The 24,357-nt window shown below is 30.2% G+C and overlaps 2 protein-coding genes across 3 annotated transcripts in view; one reads left to right on the plus strand and one right to left on the minus strand.

Annotated features, from left to right (window-relative positions):
- The window catches only part of LOC118186736 (translation machinery-associated protein 16), a 38,554-nt gene extending 31,660 nt beyond the window's left edge, over positions 1-6,894 (plus strand). The window contains exons 6-7 of the mRNA XM_035356875.2: positions 1,537-1,579; positions 6,200-6,894. Coding sequence (XP_035212766.1) covers positions 1,537-1,579; positions 6,200-6,317 — 161 coding nt within the window. The 3' untranslated portion in view covers positions 6,318-6,894. The remainder of the gene's footprint in view (positions 1-1,536; positions 1,580-6,199) is intronic.
- A 4,317-nt stretch (positions 6,895-11,211) lies between these two features.
- The window catches only part of LOC118205086 (uncharacterized), a 246,611-nt gene continuing 233,465 nt past the window's right edge, over positions 11,212-24,357 (minus strand). The window contains exons 16-18 of one of the 2 annotated variants that reach the window (XM_085823981.1): positions 22,039-22,127; positions 16,252-16,429; positions 11,212-12,661 (exon numbers count right to left, since the gene is read on the minus strand). In XM_085823981.1, coding sequence (XP_085680107.1) covers positions 12,554-12,661; positions 16,252-16,429; positions 22,039-22,127 — 375 coding nt within the window. In that variant the 3' untranslated portion in view covers positions 11,212-12,553. Of the gene's footprint in view, positions 12,662-16,219; positions 16,430-22,038; positions 22,128-24,357 lie in introns of those variants that run through there. The other variant, XM_085823982.1, reaches the window with a different exon arrangement.

Consider the following 24,357-nt stretch of genomic DNA (forward strand, 5'->3'; position numbering starts at 1 on the left):
TTATCACATAAAAAAACGAAGCAACTTAAACAACTTACATTGAAAGAAATGTTTAATAAAGTAAACAAATAAATATTAAGCTTATTTTTTTTTTGGTAAATTTTGATACCCTTTAGATCATAATTGTTCTTTATTTCGTAAATTACGGTTTCATATTTTTAATTTTATAATTTTTGCATGCCATTTTACCAGATTTAAACTGATGATCTATAATCCGGAAAAATCGATAATCCGGAATCGCCGAAGTCCCGACGAGTCCGGATTAACGACTTGACTGTATAATAAATTAAATCGTGGTAGACATTCGCTCCAGGACAAATTCCGTGAAGGTCTCCCAAATCCGGTTGTTGTGCCAGAAAATATCGATGGTGTGTGTGAACTGATAAAGCAAGATCATCATGTGACCTACCGTGAGATTAAGGCATCTTTGGGCATTAGTAGAACAAACATCAGTAAGCTATTACGTGAACATTTGGCCGTAAAAAGATTTGTTCGCATTGGATCCCACTTAATCTGACAACGCTCAAAAAAAGGCTCATGTCGATTGCTACAAGGAAGTGTTGGAAACATACATTCAAGGTGCATCAAAGGCTGCTTATAATATCTACACAGGTGACGAATCATGGATCTATGCATATGTGCTTGAAACAAAACAGCAGTGGACTGTATGGGTCTTCCAAGATGAGCCAAATCCAACAAAAGTTGTTCGTGGAAGAAGCACATCAAAGTAAATGGTTGCCTGTTTCTTCAGTATTACCATCACATGACGACAGTGGCATTAGAGCGACACAGGAAAATCAATTCTGAATAGTACACAACCATTTGTTTGGTTACATGGCCAGTGATTTGCAACACCCAAAGAAGTGGTTAATGCATTTAAAACATAAGTTTTGGAGTTATCTCAATCAGAGTGGGAACAGTGCTTCGAAAATTGGTTCAGATGCATGCAGAAGTTTTTTTTTATCTTCATGGAGAATATTTTGAAAAACAAAACCAATTTCGATCATAAACATTTATTTTTTTATTACTAGGCCAGAAATATAAATAGCAACTCTCGTATTCTCAATTTACAGAATCTGGTTTTTCAAATGCTTTCACTGAGCAAAAATTCTGATAAATGAAATTACGATGCTTTTATGCTTCAAATTTGTGAAGACTTACAAGGGTTTTTTTTTTTTTTTTTCCCCGCAAATTGGATTACTTTTCAGTACCTGTTAGTGATAGACAGTCAAGACTCTTAAATCAAATTAAAAAAGCAATCTCAAAATAAATACTGCTTTCTGTTTAATGATTCGTAACCTAATAAAAAACATTGATGAAACATGCATATACAAATTTTGCTCATAAATTGTTACTTTATATTTATAAAAACTTTGATAAAAATCTCTTATCTTTATTTTAAGAATCATTATAAATGAGTGGATTAGGTAGCTGGGTTAAGTATTTAATAAAATGAAGTATGTAGTCACTTTTTTGTCACTATATGTGTGTGCGCATTTATTTTTATATAGATGTAATTTTTTTTTCTCTCTACAGAAATTCCTAATTTAACTAAGAAACAGTCTTTTGAATACTTTGTGTAAGTATCTTTTATTCATTCCACGTATCGAGTATTATATTTCATGCCAATCATAAAACCAAATATCAATTTTGAACTTATTTGATGAAGGCCAAGATTGAAAAAAATATTGCATATAAAAAAATATATATTGCATGTGATCATAAAATGTGATTTTTCTTCCATGATTATATTATTTATTTCATCTGTAGATTTTACTGCAAAAATGACTCAAACAAAAATTAGGCATTTCCCTAAAGAAGAAAGCAATTTTATATTGTTTTATGCTTTTATTTTGCTAAAAGTATTCTTTGATGAATTGGATTTGCTTGTAGCCAGCCTAAAGCTGACTAATTTTTTTTTTTTTTTTTTTAAATCTTTGTTGCCATTTATGCAATATTGAGAGGAAGTGTGATGTACAATTCCCTATGCCTTTGCCAACATTTAATGAATGACCTTGGAATCTGTTCCGTGGCAGTTAAATACTTTATCACGAAAGTGCTTACATGTGTAACAGCCTTATGAGCAATACTTTGCGGTAGATTTTGATATTAAAACTGCTTAGTGATGTAAGTATTTGATTGGCTTTGGGGATCACTACAGGGCATTTGAGGTTCACAAAAATGTACCTAGATGTTACACACTATTTCCAATCTAGTTTTTCCCCAAAACATTGAGTATTTTAATATTATCATTTCTTTTTCGATTTGCTTTCAGCTTTGATCAGATTGCTTTTTTGCCTAATTTTACATTTCATTTTGATATGATTCTGTACTCTTTGGCTTCTGCTAAGAATATGTTGGCATATGTCTAGGATAAAGCAGCCTGCAAGCAGTATCTGGGGTTAGACAAGAATGAGTATAAAGATATTACTAATAAAATGCAAAAGTTTTCAGTGCCAACCATCCATGGATTCCATTTTAGAGAGGCTTATGATGATGAATCATGTCAGTGCGATAACATAGTTGTATTGGAGCACTAGTGTTATAGTCTCTATTTAACTCCCTTTGTTACCAAATGCCTGAAACAGTTATGGCATCTGTGCCAATAGTTGAATGTGAGAATCATGCTGAGCAGATACCTCTTATGCTTCAGACTTAATACGACGACTATGACTTTCTTAACCCATTAACCGCCAAAACTACAAGGAATGTTTCTTTTCTCATGAAAATAATAACAAATATTAAATTAAGCATTTATAACATAAATTTACATTGAAAATTTAAAAAAATGCTCTTACCTGTGGAAAAAGCGAGCGTTGTGTTGCGTTCGTGCAACATCAGCGGAATAAGACTACGGATGTTTAGTGAGTAGGATTGTACTCGTGATGTTTCTTTTGAGTGGAGCGCAGGATTACTTTTTAGCTGTATAACGTTTTATAAATCTACAAATCACTTTACTTGTAATTAATTTAATATTAAAATATACATTGTATTTCTTTTACAAATACAGATTATTTCATTTGAAAGATTCAAGCATGAAAAGTTTGATTACAATCATGATGTAAAGCTACATTACATACTTTGCATCTATAAACAGTCTGGCTATGGTACTCTTTACAACAAAGTCTTTTGTTATCAACGGACTTTACGATAAAATGTCTACCATCTCCATGCAATGGTTTTTGAATGCTGAATTTACTAGGTCTTCCTGTTGTTGATATATTTCTGGCTAATTCTACACTCTCAATAGGAGTTTGCAAAACGAATATTGCATTCTCGCGTCTGAAATCTAAAACAGACTTTATATTTCCAGTAGTAAAAAGTGATGATATTTAGTAAGTTTAGATATGGTCTCACCTCATATAATTTATCAGTATTGTCAATTTGACTATTGTCAAATGCAAATTCTGCTTCATATTCCTGTACTGCAAACGATATCAATTCTCATACAACAGGAACAGAAATGTCCTTATCAAAAGACCAATACATTTTTTCTTGAGGTAAAGAATGATATCCTGTAAGCAATATTATTCCAATAAATCTTCTCATATAGGCTTCAGATGCAATAAATTCTGGGCGCATTTTTTTTTTCCCCCGAGTGTATATATTTGTCTGTTTAATGAGAAGAGAGTAAATGTCTAAACCAAAAAGAAAATCGAAAATGTGTGCACTAGTTTGACCTTGTGTTTTGTCTTTTATAATTTATATCTCTTTCTTCATGTTCTTCCTGAGACATAACTAACAGTTCCTTTTTTATCCACTTCAAGATTTCAGTCTTCTGCTTTATAAACTTTTTAGTATGACTATAACTGCTTTTAGAAGGCTGAAACTTACTTCTTATGTGAATTTCAACTTCCCCAGCAGTATCATTTTGTAAAATATCATTATCATTATTTAAAACATTGCCATTCCTTTCTTCTTCGTCACTAGCCTCTACAATTTCAGGGGGAAAAACAACAATATCAGTTTCATTCTGGTTATTATTAATATTATTATCATCTGTTTCTTCATCAAAAAATCTTTGAAAGGCTTCTTCTAATGTAAGATAGCTCGTTTTGGCATTTTTAAACAACCAGAACATGAACAAGAACATCGAAAGGAATGAGTGAAAAAGGAGATTAACTACCCGTTTCCTGCTGACGTTGCATCAACGCAACACCTGTTTTTCCTTTCTTCCCAACACAAATATAAACATCTGACTGATGTAATGTTCTGATAAACGGTGACCTTGACTAAAAATAGATTACTCATAAAGATGGCATTTCTTTCGTTAAATATTTTCAGCAAAAATACCCAGTCGAAGATTTTGCTTAAAGTATGAGATTAATTATTATAAACAAAATGATTGTTGAAGGAAATTTTTTTTTTTACAGAAATAATCTTCATAATATTCCCTACACAAAATCATCTGCTGATATAAAGTATCTTAGGTAGTTATATTTATATGCGCATTTATTTTGACCGTTGTGTGAACGCAACACCAGCGGTTAATGGGTTAACCACGAGCGGATGAATCATCAGAGCTCATGCAGTCTGTCTGTGTTCGTAAAACCAACCGATCTTTCCAATCGATGTATATACAGTTGTGAAAATAATGTTCTGGGCATTATTATATTATGTAAATGGCTTTCACAAATAGTTTGATCAAAATTTCATTTGTAAAAATAATTAAAATTATAAATATTATAATGTGCATTAATGTCACATTTATCAAATGTTGCCATTTATTGGTCACAGAAAATGTGCAGTTGCTGTCCAAAATTTTCAATGAGCAGATCTGTGTGTTGCAATTTCAATTTTACTCAGTGTTAATTTATAGCAACCTATTTCCCAGAAGGGCTGCTTTAAAAGGCAAATTGTTGCCACCAAATATTATCATCCTGTATTATATTTAAAGAAATCAAATAATGAAGAATCTGCATATATATTTCTTGCATTGTGAAAAACAGCAGTACCTAGAGACATAAAAAAATTTTTAATAATGTAGTCCTCCACTTGGATATTAGCATCTGGAAGTGAAAATTTGGAATTTGTTTTATCTACTTCATATCTTGCAAAACTTGATGAATTTTTAATAACAAACTCGAACGATTTCAAAACAAGCAATGACAACACTGTATGGGGGGAAAAAACATTTTTATCTCTAATTTGGGGTTCCCCCCTCATTGTACACTAGTGGTAAAAAAGTCATTATTCATTATTTTCAGATAATTTTAACAAAGTTCATGAACCACATTTGGCATTATTATGGCTTATAATAAAAATGCCAAATTTCAAAACTTGCCAATATGTAAATTAACATATATGTTAGGAAATTTTGAATAAAAAAAAACTAATTTTTTTCGGGTATGCTAAGGAAATACATCTACTTTAAGATGATGGTAAAAATTTTATACGTTATAATTCAAATTTATTTATTTATTTATTTTTGAAAAATGTATAAAAATTATTTAAAAATACTAATTTTAAAAATAAAGAATAAAAAAAAGGTGCGAATTTTATTTAGAATGAACCTAAATTTCGAAATGTGAAAGGAAGAATCATAAGTTTAATAAAAAAAAAAGATATATTAATAAATATATATCAAATTCAATTGACATGGAGGAACTGAAATTTTGAGAGCTAATTTTTTAAAAACTACTCGTGCAAATTTTACAAAACATGCCATTTTGGCATAATATGAGTCATAGAATCAAAATATGGAAAAAAAATTAATAAGTTATTTCAGAAAAAGTCCAATTTTGTGTCAGAATACCTATGTTGGAACAGTATTATATATACATCTTATATATATCTTAAGTCGCGCTTTTGAGATATGAAAAACGCAAGTTAAATTTTGACAATTGATCCAGTAGAACGGGAGATATCGAACTGTCTCTTTTTATGCAAGGTGCATCTTAAGCTTGTTACCTAAGAATTTGATAACCCTTTTCCTATCACAATAAAATGTCAGTAACTGTGAATTCATATAAGCAACAGGTAGAAGATGCAGAGCAAGAATAAACAAAAAATTAATTTCTGAAAAATGAAAGCACTTTTTATATTTTTGATCTGATGCTTAAGAGGAAACCGTTTTAAAAGAATGAAAACTTTTCTGATTTGTGGTTTTCTGTTAAACTGTTTATGTATGTTGTACCTGATAATGATAGTTGTGTATAAGGAATATTAATTCTATGTTTTATTTATTTTGATATTTCAGGAATTGGGATGGAGATGCTCGCTTTTTAAATGTAATTGACACCATAGTCATTTCAAAAAAATCATTGGAAGATTCCATATCCAGATCACATAAGAAAGGAAATGTAGATAATGCATAGAATTTATATACATTTACCATATTGATTTAAATAAATGTACATATAAAATTCAGCTGCTTTGTACACATTAATCAAAATTCAATATTTTGTGGTGACTACATATTTTTTATAAAATTCAATGTGAAATTTGCAAATTCGAATGCAAAATACATTTTCTAAGCTCATCATTGCATTGATTACATATATGTAGAGACACACACATATATATATGTAAGACAAAATTATATGAATCAGAATAACTAAAAACATTAATTCTTCCTCTTTATTCTAAAATCGTAATAACTTCTCTGCATTGCGTCATTTCTAGATCACTCTATGGCCTGCGCAACTCTGATGACATAATAATTAAGAACTGAAACTGACCTTGTAAACCAAAACTTTTCTCTTCACGTACTTCCATCTTTCATAACTACGCACTTCAGCTTTTGCCCTCTACTCTGCTAAGATGTAATTTCGCTGGCTTGCTTTCTATCTTAACAATATATAAAAATGTAAATCTTGTGTGAAAAAGCACGACTAGTGCCAAGTGATTGTGGCCACAAATATCAATTGGAAATAAAAATGGAATTAAAACTGCCTCGACTGCCAATCTTTAAATACTACGCAATCAAAATTCTTCTTCAACATGGGTCTAATCACGCATCTGCAGTGTTCTGTCTTTTCCTTTTCCTTTGCTTTTATTATTACATATATATATATATAGTTGTACACAAAAAATGAGAAATTTAGAACCAAATCCACAAAGACCCAAAAGAAAAATTAAAAACCGAGAAATTTTAAAATTCTCAAAAAAACATTTAAATTGATTAACCAAAATTCAGAAGAATGTGAAGAAATGTGAAAAACAAATAACAAAAAATACAAAAACATAGGAAGAGGAATTCAATTAAATTTTCGGGTGAACTGTTATAAATGAATAATTTGAAATGGTTTATCAGCTAATTTTGGATGAACAGAAATGCAGTGATTTTCCATTGGGAAGAGGTTGAATTCCTCTTCCTGTGTTTTTGTGGTTTGTTTTTCACATTTCCTTAAATCTTCTTAACCTTTGATTTAATGAAATATTTTTTGGGAATTTAAAAATTTGCTGGTTTTGAATTTAATTTCTTTTGGGGTCTGTGTGAATTTGGTTCTTAAGTTCTTACTTTTTGACTATAACTGTTAAATTTTCTGCAGCATATTGCGTGGAAATAAGATTGGGATAATTTTGTTTTAAAATAAAATAATTTTGATACTATATATATAAATTCTGTTACAGTTATTTTTATTGGAGGAGTTAAAACAACAAGAATCCGAAAAATATTTATAAATTCACACGGCTAGTTTTAAAGGTTTAAACATAGCACCTTCTTCAGCTGCAGAAGTGTAAATGAGAAAGAGAAGCCATTGGTTTTTTAATTCAGTAAGAATGAGAGGATGGAAGTCAAGCTATTAGCACCATCTATTCAGGAAATTTGAAAACAACTATCAAATTTTTTTCAAAGCTGAGGGGGAAGACAGATTGTAATTAGGATCATTAACTAGACCTGAAAGATTTTTATGAATGTGAAATGCCTCTAGAAAATCAACTTGCCAACCGAATATGTTTTTTTAATAATTTTAGTTGCAGAAAAATATAATTTTCTGACCAATAGTATTGGGCAGTAGAGGATTTATACATTTCTTTTTTCCCTAACATATGCCTTAAGAAATCCCATATGTACTCCAGGAGTTCATATCTAAAATAAGTTCCATATCTATGAAATTGCAAATTTTATCGACAAATGAGAAAATGACCCCCAAACTGAATTTCTGTTAAATACATGCAATTTTACAGCTAATCAATTGAAAGAAAGGAATGACAAAAGAATTCTTATGATCTGTTTTAGAAAATTATATAAATTCCATTTTTAGATATTTAAGTGCATCATGACTTCGAGAATTTCTCCTGTATTGAAATTGACGAGTTAAGTTCCCTTATTCACCTCCGTCTGAAACAAGTACAATTTGTTCTCCAAAATAAGTATTACAACAAAACTGAATGATTAGCCAAGGGAAACCCTCTTAGTCCTATTCTTGCTGATGTCTATATGCATCATTATAAATCAAAATCATTTGAAATTTTAAACTTCCCTGTGTGGATCCTTTACGTTGACAAATACCTCTTTCCTGCTTGATGATAATAAAGATGATTTAAATAAAGTTGTTTAAATAACGAATTTCATTGACCAACTATTCAGTTCACTTTTAAACTTTTAACATCAAATTCTCTTCCGCTCCTCAATAACTTGGTCACATGCAACACATCCAACTTCAGTATTACTGTTTACCATAAACCATCTCTTAACCTTCCACCACACTTCAAATCATGTCATTCGATTAAATAGAAATTAGCTTCATTTTATTCCTTTGTTTTCTGAAAACTTTAAGTTTGCTCCTCTGAATTGGCACTTGATCTAGAATTAAATTATTTAAAAGGAGTTGCTACTGACACAGGCTTTTCATTTAACATTGACAAAGCACTTAAAAAATCAAAAAGCAACACATCAAAAAGCATCCTATTGTTTTAGAAGATTACAAGAATTTTGTTTGTCATTCATATAAAATCTGGGTTTATGTACAAACAGTGTGTGTACAGAATTTGAATTCTATAGTTTATCAAAAAGTAGATTAAATATTGATGACAAAATTCCATCCATAGTGAAACACAAAGAGTGAACTAAATTAAAGCTTATTGGAGAAGCTAAAGCAACTAGAATCAGTATAATATTCATAAATTGTTAAATAACAAAAAGTTCACATGTTCATTCATAAATTTCTCAACACATCAAAAAGCACCTTCTCATTTTAGGGGATTACAAGAATTCTGTTGACAATCCTTTCTTTCCATCACTGAGCTATAAAATGCATATATTTTAAGGAAATTGAAATTCTGGGTCGTTTTCTGTCAATAAAATTCCCATTTCCATACTTAACAACCCCATTTTGAATATGAACTCCTGCAGCACATATAGGATTCCTTGCTAGTGTGGTTTAATTTATATTGGTCAAATTAAGACAGCCTTAAAATTTCACGCTAAGGAACATGAAGCATACATTAGAAAAAAGAAAGAAATCCTCCATTTACTCAACATTATCGGTCAGAAAATCGCATCTTCCTTTTTCCTGCAATCAAAATTATTCAGCAAACATCTTCTGTTGGTGAGTTAAGAGTTTTGAGAGGCGTTTCACATTCATAAAAGTCTTTAAATTCTGGTTAATGACCCCAATTCCAATCCATCTTTATCTTAAGTTTTAAAGAAAATTGTTTTAGTTTTTATTATTCATCAGTAGATGGCACGAGTAGGTTGACTTCCTTCCATTCTTTATCACTGGCTCCTCTTTTATCATTTGCATATCTGGAGCTGAAAAAGCTAGTTCTAAACCTTTTAAACTAGTCCTGCAAATTTATGAATATTACTCTGATTCTTGTGGTTTTAAACTCTTCTGATAATCATTATTCAACATGTTATTTTAACTCAAAACAGTTATCTTGTCTAAATTTGTAAAAGATGTCAAAAAATTATATATTTAAAACATTGATTAGTTAATTCATGAGTAGATATATGTCTGCAAGTAACCTTTTAAAAAAGATCTCTAAAAGATCATTATAATTAATGACCATTGTACAGCTGTGTATAAGCATAGGAAAAAGGTAATTTGTTATAACTTTTAAATATGTAAAATGTTTTTTTATGGAAGTGTTTTCAAAATGGTTTATCATTTGTTGTATTTATTGAATTAATTTTTAGAAGAAGTTCAAATGTTTTAATGTACCTTACATGTTTGTTGCTGGAGTTTTGGCTTGCATTGTTTCTTTGCTAAATTTCCTGTTCAATATTCAATAATTTTATTTACAATTGATTTTGGCCTAACAGAATAATTTTTTTAAAAATCATTTCACTTATTTGATAATTAAAATCTTTCCTTTTAATACAAATCTCAGTTACCTTGAAAACAAACGAATGAAAAAAAATCAAAGATTCAGTTTGTATGCTAATTGATATAGCCAAGCTATATAACAGTTTCTCCAAAAATATAAAGTTATGATAAATTGCATGATTGTTAAGGTCAAAATTTTTTCAAATGCCACATGATTAATGGACTTCATAATTATGATATATTTAAGGAGCTAGTTGATTCCAGACATACTTATGGCATTACAATTCGAGCTTGGTAGAAATGACTTTGCAATTTGACTCAAAGACTTGCTTGGGACTAGAATCAGTATAATATTCATAAATTTCAAATTGCAATTCAACTATCTTTACATATTGAATCTTTGATTTTTGTATTCATTTGTGAAGCTAACTGAAGTTTGAAAGAGAAGATTTCAGTTATGAAATTTATGTTTAGTCAGGCCCAAATCGATTTTAAATAAAATTTATGCCAAGGAAAAGTTCAAGCGCAGCTTGGTGCATAACTTCTAGAACAAACATAAAATGAATTAAACCCCTCATTGTGAAAATTCAAACTCTGTATACAAAAAGTAAAAACATTTTACATATTTAAAATAACAGTATTATTTTTGCCCTAGGCTTGCAGACAATTTCATTCATTGCACAATGTCATTAACTGTGATTACCTTTAAAGAGTTTTAATGAATCCAATAAAAAAAAAAAAAAAAAAAAAAAAAAAAAAAAAAAAAAAAAAAAGATTCTGAATATGACAAAGTTTTGTTTTGAAAATAGTTTCGCAAAAATTTCAAAGTGTTTTGTGGGTGTTAAAAAATGTTTGGGGGATGGAATGTCATTTCTGAATTTCAAATAATCACAAATTTTGTAGGATTTGCATCAGCATGTTGATTTCTGCAGAGCAGATTTTGTTTATGTAAAATGTAATCACAAAAAATGAAGGATTATGACAGAATTCTAAATTGCTTAATGGAAAATTACAATAAAAATTAATTATTGTCCCAACTGTATAAACATACAATATAATAAAAAAAGTAGTCTATATATATTTTACAAAATGCTGCACACATAAGGCATCACATGAAATTAAGAACACAAAAAATGAGACACATAAGTGCTCCTTAGAATGTATCACAAAACAGCTCATTATTATGCTGTTACTGAGATCAGTTCTGCACACGATTGTAGTAGATTAAAGTTCAGTCAGTACACATGAAGGAATGATATTATCATTAGAAAAATTTTCAAACTCTTAAATAAAACTCAGGCTGAGTTGATAATTTGCACTATATCAGGCATTAGAAATTATGATCACTAGTTACATTAATTTACATTTTCCTTGGTGCATTGCAACACTATTGCAAACACAAGAGACTATATCATTATTAGATACACTAATTGCCTCATCACCAATTGCCTTGAAAAGCATATGCAAATTTTACCATTTCTAAGGTGCTCAAATTTAGTGTATTCTCTTAAATTTAGTGCAGTCATCAAATTTGCTTCCAAAAGATATATTATCACACTAATCCAAGATAGGATGTCCCATCTTTTTGTTAACTGATGCTCAAATGTTATTAATATGGCAGTATATTTAATAAGTCAATAGTTCTGCTGCTGACTTTTAAATGGGACAAAATCACAATTCAGACTTGTTAGAACTGGTAAGAAATTACTGGTACCTATCAAAAGCTTGTACATCAGAAAAATCAACCTACAGAAGTGTACTTAGCTACACTGAAAGTTCTTGACATCACACAAAGACCATATCTGCAAATGGATGAATAAAATCAAGATAGATCAGCTTATCAAACATCATATTTGATGAAAAATGGAATATTTTAAATTTTGTAGCATTTGAAAAAATTAGGTTGCTTCTGAGTAACACAGCACAAAGTAGAATTACAACAAATGAATCAATATCTAAATATGATGAACTTGCAATAAATTCATTGTCAAATGGGAAGTTCTAAAATCACATTAATTTCATACTTTTATGCACTGGTATTGGTATCAGTGGTAACCCCAGCGATTTCCTGAATTTAGCAGAATCATGTATTACATATGCTACATTGATCTGTATGTTTTTTCACTCTATGCTCAAAGATTTACATTTAACAAACATTTTTCTCTACCATCATTAATGGTAGTACTCTTAAAGCAATAACTTCTGAAATTTACTTGGCTCTTCATAAATGCTAAGCAGTTTTAAATTTAATTTTTGGTCACATCCTGACTATTTTTTTCCATGATAAGACATACTGTAAAATATTTTATGATATTGAAAAGTCTGGTCATCACTAATCAATTTGAAGATAAGGATGCTTTAAAATTAATTTGCAGAAATGGTTTCCAAGAAGTATGATCCTTTTCTTGTTTATTTTGGACACTTTTCTTGCAAAACTTCATTTCCTAAATAAAAATGTCTGTATAAAATAGTCTAATATCTACAATTCACAGTGCACCTGATAAAACAAAATTTTTATGAAAAATTAGAAAACAGAAAATTAATTTTAACAGTGCTAAGGGATATAGATAATGTAATATTATTTACTGAATGTTTCATAAAAGTCACAAGAAATTTTATACCTATTAAAAATTATGCAAAAGCAACCTTAGTTTAGTATAGATTTTGAATTAAAAAATTAATGTATCATTTAAGTTTGAGTTCTTCAAAATAGTGTATTTATATGCACTATTTTGAGCTCAAATTATTTTTTTAAAACCTTCTTTGTGGCTCAGGATTTGATAACACTTTCAGGCTTTTTGATTGTTATAAAAAGGATTTAGCCAAGATTTTAATCTGTTGGATTCAGCTATCCAGTTCACTTTTGTAATTGAATATGATAGTTCACTTCCTTTTTTTGATACTTTAATTACCGTATTTGATGGCATATAAGACACACTTTTTTTCCCTAAATTTGGTCTCAAAAAGTTACCTGCGTCTTATACATGAAGGACACAGGTAACTTTCAAAATGCTATTTTTAGCCCGGATAAAGGTCTAGGCACACATAACTTTTTCTACATCTGCCATAATTATTTTGCGCATGCGTAAAATATGTGTTGCCAAAAAGCACCAAAGCTTGAAGCTGATGTCGAAGTTCGAACAGGTTCAACGGTCACATCACGTCTATGGAGCCTTTTCTTCTTTACATAGACTTTCTTTGACTCAGCCGACACACGTGTCGGTATCGGTGCTACTCTGTATAAATGTGTCGGTATCGGTGCTTAAAACTATTTGTTTCATAAAAATACCCTGGAAAATATGATTACAGGAAACAAGAGATTAAACAAGATTTCGGTCCACCACCTACTGAAAAAATTATACATATTTGGCGACTGCAGGAAGATAAACTGAAGACTGCTAAGAAACAAAAACATAATCTTCGATGCCCAGCTCCATCTTGGCCTTAACTTGAAAATGCCGTAAAAATGTGGGTGATAGATAAGAGGAAATTTGGGATAAGTGTTTCAGCTAAAATGATAATCAATGAGGCCAAAGGATTTGCATAAAAGCATGGGAATCAGAACTTTTCAGGGTCTGGGGACTGGTGCTACAGGTTCATGAAAAGGCAAGGCTTATCAATGCGCACAAAAACAACTATTGCATAGAAAATGCCAGCAGATTATGAAGAAAAAATACTAGTATTTCATAGGTTTGTTATAAATGAATGCAAGAAAACTTCTTTTGAGCTTGGTCAAATAGGAAATATGGATGAAATTCCACTCACATTTGATGTACCATCCAAGACTGAGTATTAAAGGTTCTAAATCAATAACTATAAAAACCACAGGTCATGAAAAAATCCTATATACGGTAGTTCTAACATGTTATGCTGGTGACACAAAACTACTGCCATTTTTCATATTCATAAGAAAAACTCATCCGAAAGAAAAACTTCCAACAGGTGTAATTGTTTATGTTCTTCCAAAAGGCTGGATGGACGAAGCTGAAATGAAACTGTGGTTACAGAACATATGGTGGACTCTTAAGAAAACCCTCTCTTTTGGTTTTGGATCAGTTTAGCGCCCGTAGAACTGAAACCATAAAGAAAAAGCGAGAGAATTAAAAACTCACATAGCTGTCTGTCATTCCTGGTGGACTGACTAGCCAGTTGCAGCCTTTAGATGTATCGGTGAATAAGCCATTTAAGGTAAAAGTGTGAGAACGATGGAACAAGTGGATAGGAGAGCCACATCATGCCCTCACACCCTCAGGTAGAATGAAGCAGCCCTCTATTTCACAAGTGTGCAAGTGAGTAAAAAGATCTTGGGAGGACGTAAAGGCTGAAGTAATTGTTAAGTCCTTCAAGAAGTGCGGTATCAGTAATGATCTTGACGGAACAGAAGACGACACATTATTCGAAGAAGGTGATACTAGCGATGACGGAAACACTAGTCATGACGATATTCTCGTTTTCGATGATGATGATAGTGAAAAGGATTTTTATGGTTTTGAAAGTGATTAAAGTCTAATTTCATGATAGGCAACGTTTCCCTTGAATCTGTGTTTTTTGTTGTTTCTGCTTTATTTTTTATTATTTTTTATTGCTTGCCGTTCATTCATTTATTCATTATTCAAATTTACATATCATGTTCAAAATAGCCCACCATTTGTTAATTTTCCTTAATAAAAATATGTTTGGTAATTGCATTCAATGATTGTTTATTTGGCTTTTATGAAATGTGAGAACTAAAAGAAACCACATTTTAAATTATTGTGAACTATTGAAACTTTTTTTCCTTGTATGTAATAAAGTTCTAAATAACGGTGAGTCTTATATGCCGTCAAATACAGTATCTGCCATGGCTTTTTAATTATCTGATTTCAGTGCTACTACCATTTAAAACATTTTCTGCCTTTTTGCCTTCCCATGCAAAATTATGTACTACTAAACGAAAAATTTAAAAAATAGCTTCTTTCTAATCTTAATTGTGCTCTCAATATTTATTCTTCAGAATCTAATTTCATGATTATTAATTGAGAATTTTCTCCTAGCTCTCAAGTCTTTTAAACGATTTTCATCGTGCTATCAAAAAAGACATTTTGCTACTAGAAATAGCCATAATAATTTTGCTGTTAATTCCATTTCATCCTTCTGTTGATTACAAAATCATTTGGAATCTTCACAAGTTCATCAGTTGAGCAATTTTTTTTTTCACCTATCAGTAAAATTTGTTATTTGATTCTTAAAAATCCAATCTTTAATTTTTATTCTTAAGAAAATCCTATAGTATATCTTTGCAGTGTGCTTTGTTATACATCTACCATACTAAAAGAGTGTTAAAACTTTACATCAAGGAACACAGATTTTATGTTTGAAAAGAAGAAATAAACAAATCTTTGATAGCTAATTAAAGTTGTACACTTGATCATAACTTTGGTTTTTCAAAAATTATCCATAAAGCTTCTTAGTTTGGTGGTGTAGATTTCCTTGAAACTTCTCACATTTGCAATTTCCCCCCCCCCCTTTTTTAAGTTAATGATATTAATTCTTATCCAGTCCTTCCAAACACTTTTAGAATTCTGATATGTTAGCTTGTCATGTTTCATTACTGTTTTCCTCAGCAGACATTAATATTTGTTCTGCCCTGTCCATTGCTTTTAAGATAAAGGGTTATCATTCTTCCTATCTTTCACTCTTATGGAAAAATGATATGTGTCTTTGAAATCCACAAGAGTTCTATTCAAAATCTATGCAAATTATGGTCATTTTATTGCATAATTTAAAACTTTACATGGGCTTGTTTTTCTTTCATTTGGTTTTTGTACTTCTTAATTTTATGTTAATTATCCTCTTATATTTTTTAAATTTTAAACTATATGGAATCAAAAATTGCTTTCTGTAGTTTTCTGAATTTATATAAATTGCAAACTTTATTCTGAATTTTTTTAAACTAATCTTTTCAAAAGATGTTTGGTGTGTTTTTAAAGTTTGCCAAAATACTATTTTTTTTAAATATATAATAAAATTTTTTAAAAATATTTTATTGTCATACTTTTTTAATTATAAATGGACTAGAAGTTCCTTTATATGGAGTTATCTTTTGAAAAATACTTTTACTATGTCCAAAATGTCGTATTCTATATTTTCCTGGTTCTGTATCTTCAGGAATGTCCCAACTCATTATTGCTTCACTGTGTCCAAGCAATATATTCGTTCTGACCCAGTGAAACCTAAAAATGAATATTTAAAACATTACGTATATATATATATAATTAAATTATTAAATAATACCATAAATGCAAGCAGTTATTTTGCAATTAGTCTGTAGACCATTTTTTAAGATTTCATAAATACAACTCTAGTAACAGATGAAAATAGGCACATGCAATTTTATTAATATCATGTTGCTATAGTATATAATGCAATCTGCATTCTTCCAGGAAGTACTTGGAACCTAAAAGGAGAAATTTTTTATTATATATCCAAGACAAACAGAATCAGTTTTCTTTTATTCCTAGGAAATGGGAAAATTTTCCTATTAAATTACTTTAAAATGTTCCACAAATTAATTACAAGGTCTACCAGAAAATCCTCTCCATTTGAGAAGTAAAAGAAAATAATACATTTTTCATACCTTTAATAATAATTTATTGTGCAATACAATTACCATCATTACTTATCACCTTTTTCCAGCATGAATATATTGCAAATACCATTTGTAACCCCTTGACATACAATAACATCCGAGAGACGTCATTCATTTCATATGCCACTGTAGACTTTGAAGTCTCTGAAATGTCAAGAACTGTCTTCACCGAATGCCACACAGTAGATTATTATTTTTATATAGCAGTGTAAATTTGAAAATAAAACATTGTTTTTAAGCTTGCATATGAGTGTCCACAGTTGAGCCCAAATTAAATGGTATTCTTAAGACGCATCGACGTATATTTTATTTGTATGTCAAGCGGTTAAAAAATGCGAATAACTCAAGTAATGCTTGGCTAACATCTGCTTTAGTTTGAATTTTTTTTTCCGCCTCAAAAAATTTTGCAAGGAGCGAAACAAGTGCTTAGTCAGAGGGTACTAGGTCTGGGGAGTAGGGTGGATGGAGCAGAATTTTCCAACCTTGCTCGGCATTTTCTGACAAAAAAAAGTTGCAAAAGCAGCATGTTATTTGGCATTATCATAATGTAAATATGATGTGCTTCTTATTAAACACCGTCAGCCTCTTTTCTTCAAATGCTGTATTTAAATCAATTCATTTGAATATAGAATCTGTCCAAATTGAGATTTTTGTTAGTTTTCAAAAGCTCACAATATATTGGTTCATCCCACCATATATGGAGCATTCTCTTATTCAGTGTTCAAGCTCGGTTTAGAAATTCTCCTAGCTCGCAATGTGCTCTTTTCGTAACAGTGTTTTTATAGGTAATCCACTTTTCATTACAAACATCAACCAGTATAAGAAGGGTTTGTTTTTGTTTCAAGTAAACAGGTTTTCATACGACTCGATCACGTAAATTTTCCTTACTTAAGTCATGAGGTAACCATCTGAATGTTTATAAACTGATCCTAGTTTCCAAATATGGTCTAAAATGGTTTCTTAAGCTTTTCCTCAATATCTGATATTGTCAAATTGAAGATCTTGCTGTCATGGTCTTGACAATATCATCATCGATCAAAAATGGCCGCCCAGAGGGTGAATTATCATTAAGGTTGAAATCACCTGCTTTATATCTTTTGAATTATCTCCTGCACCTTCTATCTGAAACTGCATCTCCACTGAAAACTGTCACTAATTTTAGCACACTTCTGTAGCATTTCTTCCTTGTTGGAATTTGCAACATACACACAAATGGACATAATATACAGTGTCGTAAATGAACTTTATCGGTAGCCATGTTTATGTAGTCGCATCTTACTTAATAATGACATGAGACATTTCTAATTCATATAATTTAAAAGAGCATATGTATATAAATGCAACGATAAAGAGAGACAAACATATATGTCTCAAATGAACATGTGAATACACATTGAAACTTGAAATGACATTTTCGAACAGAACCTTTTGATAGACTTTAAAAAAGCCTGGCTTGCCCATGGTTTCCTGCTCCATGTTTTAGGCCTTTCAAGGGTATATAAAAGAACTGTGTTAAAAGTTTGCAAGAATTGTAACTTATGAACCCAAAAAACATAAAAATGAGGCTTAAAGGAAATCTAAAAGTGAAATCCCAAATTTTGAATATTGCTATCCATTTTATACCATTGATCCTGTAAGACATTTTTTTCACGTTGTAGCCAATTGTTAAATTTTTTATTTTTTAAATCTATTTTTGTGTACTTCTAATGTGTATCTATGAAAATGTACCTGAATATAATTACCTACATTTAGAGTTAAAAATTTCTAAAATTTTCATAGAAATTAAAAATTTTAATAGTTAAATTTTCATTTTTAGGCACTTTGACCATGCCTCTCAGTTGATGTAAAATATGTTAAAAAAGTTTTTGAAAATTATTTACATTCAGTATTATTATATATAAAAATTTAAAAAGTATAGCTCTGCATATGTAAACTATATCATGCTGTAACTGCAAATGGCATAATGTTATAAGGAAATGTAACTCAGCTACAATTTATAAAGTTATATTGTATACTTTAGATAACCTATAAAAAGAACATTCCTCATGCTATGATCCCAAGTCCTCAGAACTCATGCATGCTTTCAGTTATCGGGCTCCATAAGGGCCTCTTTTTAATTGTTTGTAAATATAGAATTTATCATTTTGTTCAGGAAGAAAATATGTTAAAAGTATATCTGATACATTTCAAAGCCTGTTTTTCTATTTTCATCCCCTTAGGGGCTCCTTTTAAATTTTTCCATAAATAAGGTAGTACAGTCAAATACCGAAAATCCGCCCACCTGAAATCTGCGTTGCCTCTCAAAATATAAATATTCAGTTTATAGGTTCCAGAAACCGCAACATTGAGTACGAAATATCGAAGAAAAAATACTTACTGAATAATAATGGGTCATAACGGAAATACCAAATTATTGACATCATGGTAAAAGTTTTTTCCTCTCCATTCTCTGCATCGAGGTAAAAAGGCAGACGATTCACTCAATTCTTCTTTCAAGTTCACGATTCACGCAGTTGTATTTTCTGAGCTTTGTTATTTCACGAGATTATTTAGTGCTGTCTTATTTTATCTGGATGTTTTGTGAATAAATTAAGAATATTTTAAATTTCAGCCCTTTTTAATACAATGATAGATAAGAAATGCACTCATTTTACTGCTTGCAACGTTGAAAAACGTAAACACGTTGCATTGATGGTAATGCAAAAAGTGCAAATTCTGCAAAAAGATGGAGGCAGGTGCTACTCCTCGGTTTATAGCAAAATCATATGGAATTGTGACATGACTGTGTATGATATACGGAAAAATAAAGAAAAGCTGTTGAAATTTTACAGCAACAGTGATTCTAACAGCAGAATTCGAAACCGGAAATCTTTGCACGAGGCAAAATCGGCAAACCTGGATGCTGTGTACATATAATACAATGAATAATATAATCAATTTATATACGTAATAATAATTTAATACATATAATAAGTTACTGCAATAATGCATATAATAGTTTAATTAAATGTATCTAATACGCATTATTTATTTTGTACTTTTAGTCTGAATATTACGATTTATCTTCTCTGTCCTGAAATCCACACAACCTCTGGTCCCAAGCTTTGCGGATTTCTGGATTTTTACTGTAATATATAATTTTGTTTAGGAAGAAACTTTACTAAAGTTCTGACACACCTCAAAGATCTTACTACTACCGGATACTTTGCACTGGAGAGTCACTTTTCATAAACTGAAATATAAATAAACGTAGGCTCAGTGGCCAAAAATGGCAAATAAAAGGAATCCTTACATGGTCACTAATATAATTTATATACCAGTCTTAAGAATTGCTAAATAATATACTTTTAATCATCAGTTTTGTTCAAAATGCAGTAGGTATATAAGGTTCAGCCTGTTCACACCATATATTTGTAGGTTTTGAATTTTTTCCCCTTCAGCACAATTTATGAAATTCAAAACATGAGACCTTTGAACGAGATATATTAATTTAATAGCTGCAAAATACTGAGCATCGATAGGATAGTTCTGCCATTTAGTGTTAAAAAAACACTAGAAAGCTTTTGGTGTAAAATAATAGTATTTTTAGGGGGGTTAAAAAAATTGACAAATTTCCGCTATATTTAATATACCAGTGCCCTTGAAAGGGTTAAGTAAAGCATCACTTCCAGTTAACTGACATATTGCAGCTGATGATACAGATGCTAGAAGTCGTACAAGTTTTATTTTCCAGCGGACAATGCTCGGCCACCATACAGCAAAACTTTCTTAATATCGTCTTCGATTTGTTAATGTCCTCAACTTGCCTGCCGGGTGAGAAGGCAAATTCAGCCATGTACAAACACATCCCAACTCACTGACAAGTTGCTCAATCTGGGACATAATCTACTGCTGAGGCAACAACAGACCATCTACCCAACCGAGTATCGGCTTGTATAGCTGCCAGGGGTGGCTTTACTGCCTAAAGATTTTCAAATATTTTGTATTGCTACTAGTAAATAAAATCCAAGTTTTTGATCATTTGTTTATCTATTCAAACACTAAACTACTGCCAAGTTTTGTAGGCTCAAATCTTTCTGGGTGAAATATATATGTATAATAATAATAATAATATATACATACACACACACACACACACATATATATATATATATATATATCTTAAATGCATTTAGTGCGAAAACAAGTTACTACTACTTGTGCAATTGCTGCAAAGTAAGTTAATAATAATTTATTTCCTAAACAATATTGATTAATTAATTATATTATCTCCTAAGTTTAATTAAAGTAGAAATATTTTAAAAGAGTGAATCCATACTAGTAAGTTATATTTTGAAAGATGTTTTGAAGTAACTTTAAAGTAAAATATTAAATCATCATGAAGAACAAAATTTCAATTGTAAAAGGAAAAATTAAATTAAATGCATGTAATCATTGTCATTGATCGGAAATTAGTTGACTTTTCAAGGGGAACAAACCAACTCCCGTTCAATGAACAATAATTAATAAATAAATACGTAAATATGAATCAGCATTGGTTCATAATCCCTTCTATTCGCGGAAATATTTGGCCTGACTAGGTTTGGCTTGACCTTATTACTCGAGTAAAGACGAAACACCTTCATATTTACGTATTTATTTTTTAATTATTGTTCATTGAACGAGAGTTGGTTTGTTTCCCTTGAAAAGTCAACTAATTTCTGATCAATGACAATGATTACATGCATTTAATTTAATTTTTCCTTTTACAATTGAAATTTTGTTCTTCATGATGATTTAACATTTTACTTTCAAGTTACTTCAAAACATCTTTCAAAATATAACTTACTAGTATGAATTCACTCTTTTAAAAGATTTCTGCTTTAATTAAACTTAGGAAATAATATAATCAATTAATCAATATTGTTTAGGAAATAAATTATATATATATATATATATATATATAAATTTATTTCCTAAACCGTATTGATTAATATATTATTGCAACAGAGTGTATTTACAATTTTCATACATCATAATTTCAGTCTTTCCTGAAACAGACTAATGAAATTTTATATGCACATTTTTCTTGCCTTTTTTTTTTTTTTTTTTTTTTTTTTTTTTTTACGACTTATGTAAACTATCAGTTTCTGAAAATATTTTAAAAAATTATTTAAAAGCAAAATAATCAATATTTTACAAAAATAATCTTACTTAGTTTCCCAGTCAGCATCAGTAGCTATTACTGTCCAGTTTCCAGTTAAAGGATTCATTTTTTCAATTGTTAAAAATGTTCTTTCCAGCTGAAAAAAGGTACCATCATTTATTATTTTAAGAGTTTATTCATACATTTCATGTTCTAACTGCATATCAAAGAAAATTAGAGAAATATGACTGAATTCTTTATAAGATAGCGGAAATGGCCAAGGTGCACAAAATCAAGTTTATATAGATTAATAGTGATGCAAATTTTATAAAAAATTCTAAACAATTTGGCATTAGGTTTAAAATTGTTTAAAAAAAGTACAGCAGACTTATGTTATGATGATTCAATACAGACTAATGGCACTATATCAAATTATTAAAACCATAAGAAATAGTGCCATTTGTCCACTAAATAAAATCAACACTATATTGAACAGTGATTGCATTGCACTGGATGAAAGTTCAGTCAAGATTTTCACACAAACCCTTGTATATTGTGACAGATTATACCATTGCAACTCAATTCTATTTTATGATTAATATAATTTAAAACATCAAAAATAATGGTACAAATTTAAATGCTGGTAATATTAAATTCTCATGCTATGGAATTTAAATAAAAATTGTTCACGTATTTTTTATTTGGTACACAACTAAATTTAAAAAACAGATTATGTATAAAAAAAACTTAAAACAGCCAAAAGATGGTTGACAGGTTTTAATTAAAAAAGAAAATACTGAAAATTAAATTTTCAAAATAATAATGAAATATATTCTGGCATTCAGTATCGTTTGCATGATCAGTTAAATTTCGATCCAAACATGTCTCTGATGAGGCATGATGACCAAAATGAGCTTTTCTGGTTTTCATGGATTTTGGTAAGTTTTTTTTTTTAGCATCGATTCCGTATTTAAAATGCTTAGCGCAACTCTTATATAAGAGCAATGAAATGTAAGTTATCTTCAAGATGGGACATATCCGTGGACTCCCATGAAGCAACTGTCTAAAATATTGTGTTTTACATATCTTTCAAATTACATTAGATGGCAGAGTGCTTCAGCTGGGCAAGTATCGTGTGAAAGGGACCAATAGAGTTTGGGACCTCTATTGGTCAATAGTTTATAGACCAATAGAGGTCCTCATTTTGTACAGATAAATCCGGATATAAGGTGAAAAGTATAATCAGGCAATATTTGATATGGTCAGAATCTGGGAAGAATGAGTCATTTGGTAAAATCACATTAACATACCACAAAGTAAGTAGTTGTTATAGTATGGGTTATTTATGTATTTAGAATATTATTATTGAAAGTACAGATATTTAGAATTGTATTTCTTGTAAGTGAATGCATGCTGAAATTCAGTGCTACATTTAGATCTGTTCAATATCCCCTGGTGACAATAATGTCCACAAAACCCTAAACAACTTTATCTTATTATTGTGGGCACCTTGTAAGAGATGGTGCTGTAAATATTTGTGGTTGCCCCCCCCCCACATATATCAAAGTTTTTTCCCTAACAATTTGTTTGGTTTAATTTACACATATTGTGAGAATTTAAAGGACCCAAAATCCATATGTCACAGGAGAGCTGAAACAGGATACACTGAAAGTGAATGTTTGGTGTTGGATGATGCATGATAAGAATTTAGGACCCTTTTTCAAATCCTGGAGAAAGCATGCATGAAAATTGCCCGTCCTCTCATAGCAGGCCGCCTATCAGGTGCCTCAATAATAAAATGGCCATCACTTCTGGCCTTAGCAGTGGTGAAAGCCTAAAAATGGATAATGTCTGCCATAATTTTTTTAATAATAAATAAAATTGAAGGTTTCATATTTTAAATTACGTCCAAAGGAGCTTTTTTTAACATTTTGTGTGTTACCTTTATTTATTAAATATCATTTTCTTCGTACTTAAACCATAAAATTCAGTTCAAGAGCAATATCGCAAAATTATTTTAAATTGGATATACCTTTAGAATTTCTGATACACAGTCTCAGGCGCTGGAGATAAAAATATTTTTTCTGTACAACGTTGCCATTCCTCGCTTTGAAATCCTCGAGTTTGTTAATAAGAAATTCGTTAAAGTTTTACACAATATGAAATCGATAATAAAACAAATTTCAAATTTGGGCTTTCAGATGCCCATATTCGCATTAGGATTTCGTCAGTCAAAATTGGATGGCTCTAGGTACCGTTATTTTATCACAGTGCGAGAAACATACATACATTTATGCAGATTCTTCATTATTTAATTTCTTCAAATATAATACAGGGTGATAATATTTGGTGGCAACAGTTTGAAAAGTGATACAGCCTTTTAAAGA

Source organism: Stegodyphus dumicola, chromosome 9 (assembly GCF_044657685.1).
Source record: "Stegodyphus dumicola isolate Sdum_Otavi_A_Nest chromosome 9, ASM4465768v1".
Lineage (NCBI taxonomy): Eukaryota > Metazoa > Arthropoda > Arachnida > Araneae > Eresidae > Stegodyphus > Stegodyphus dumicola.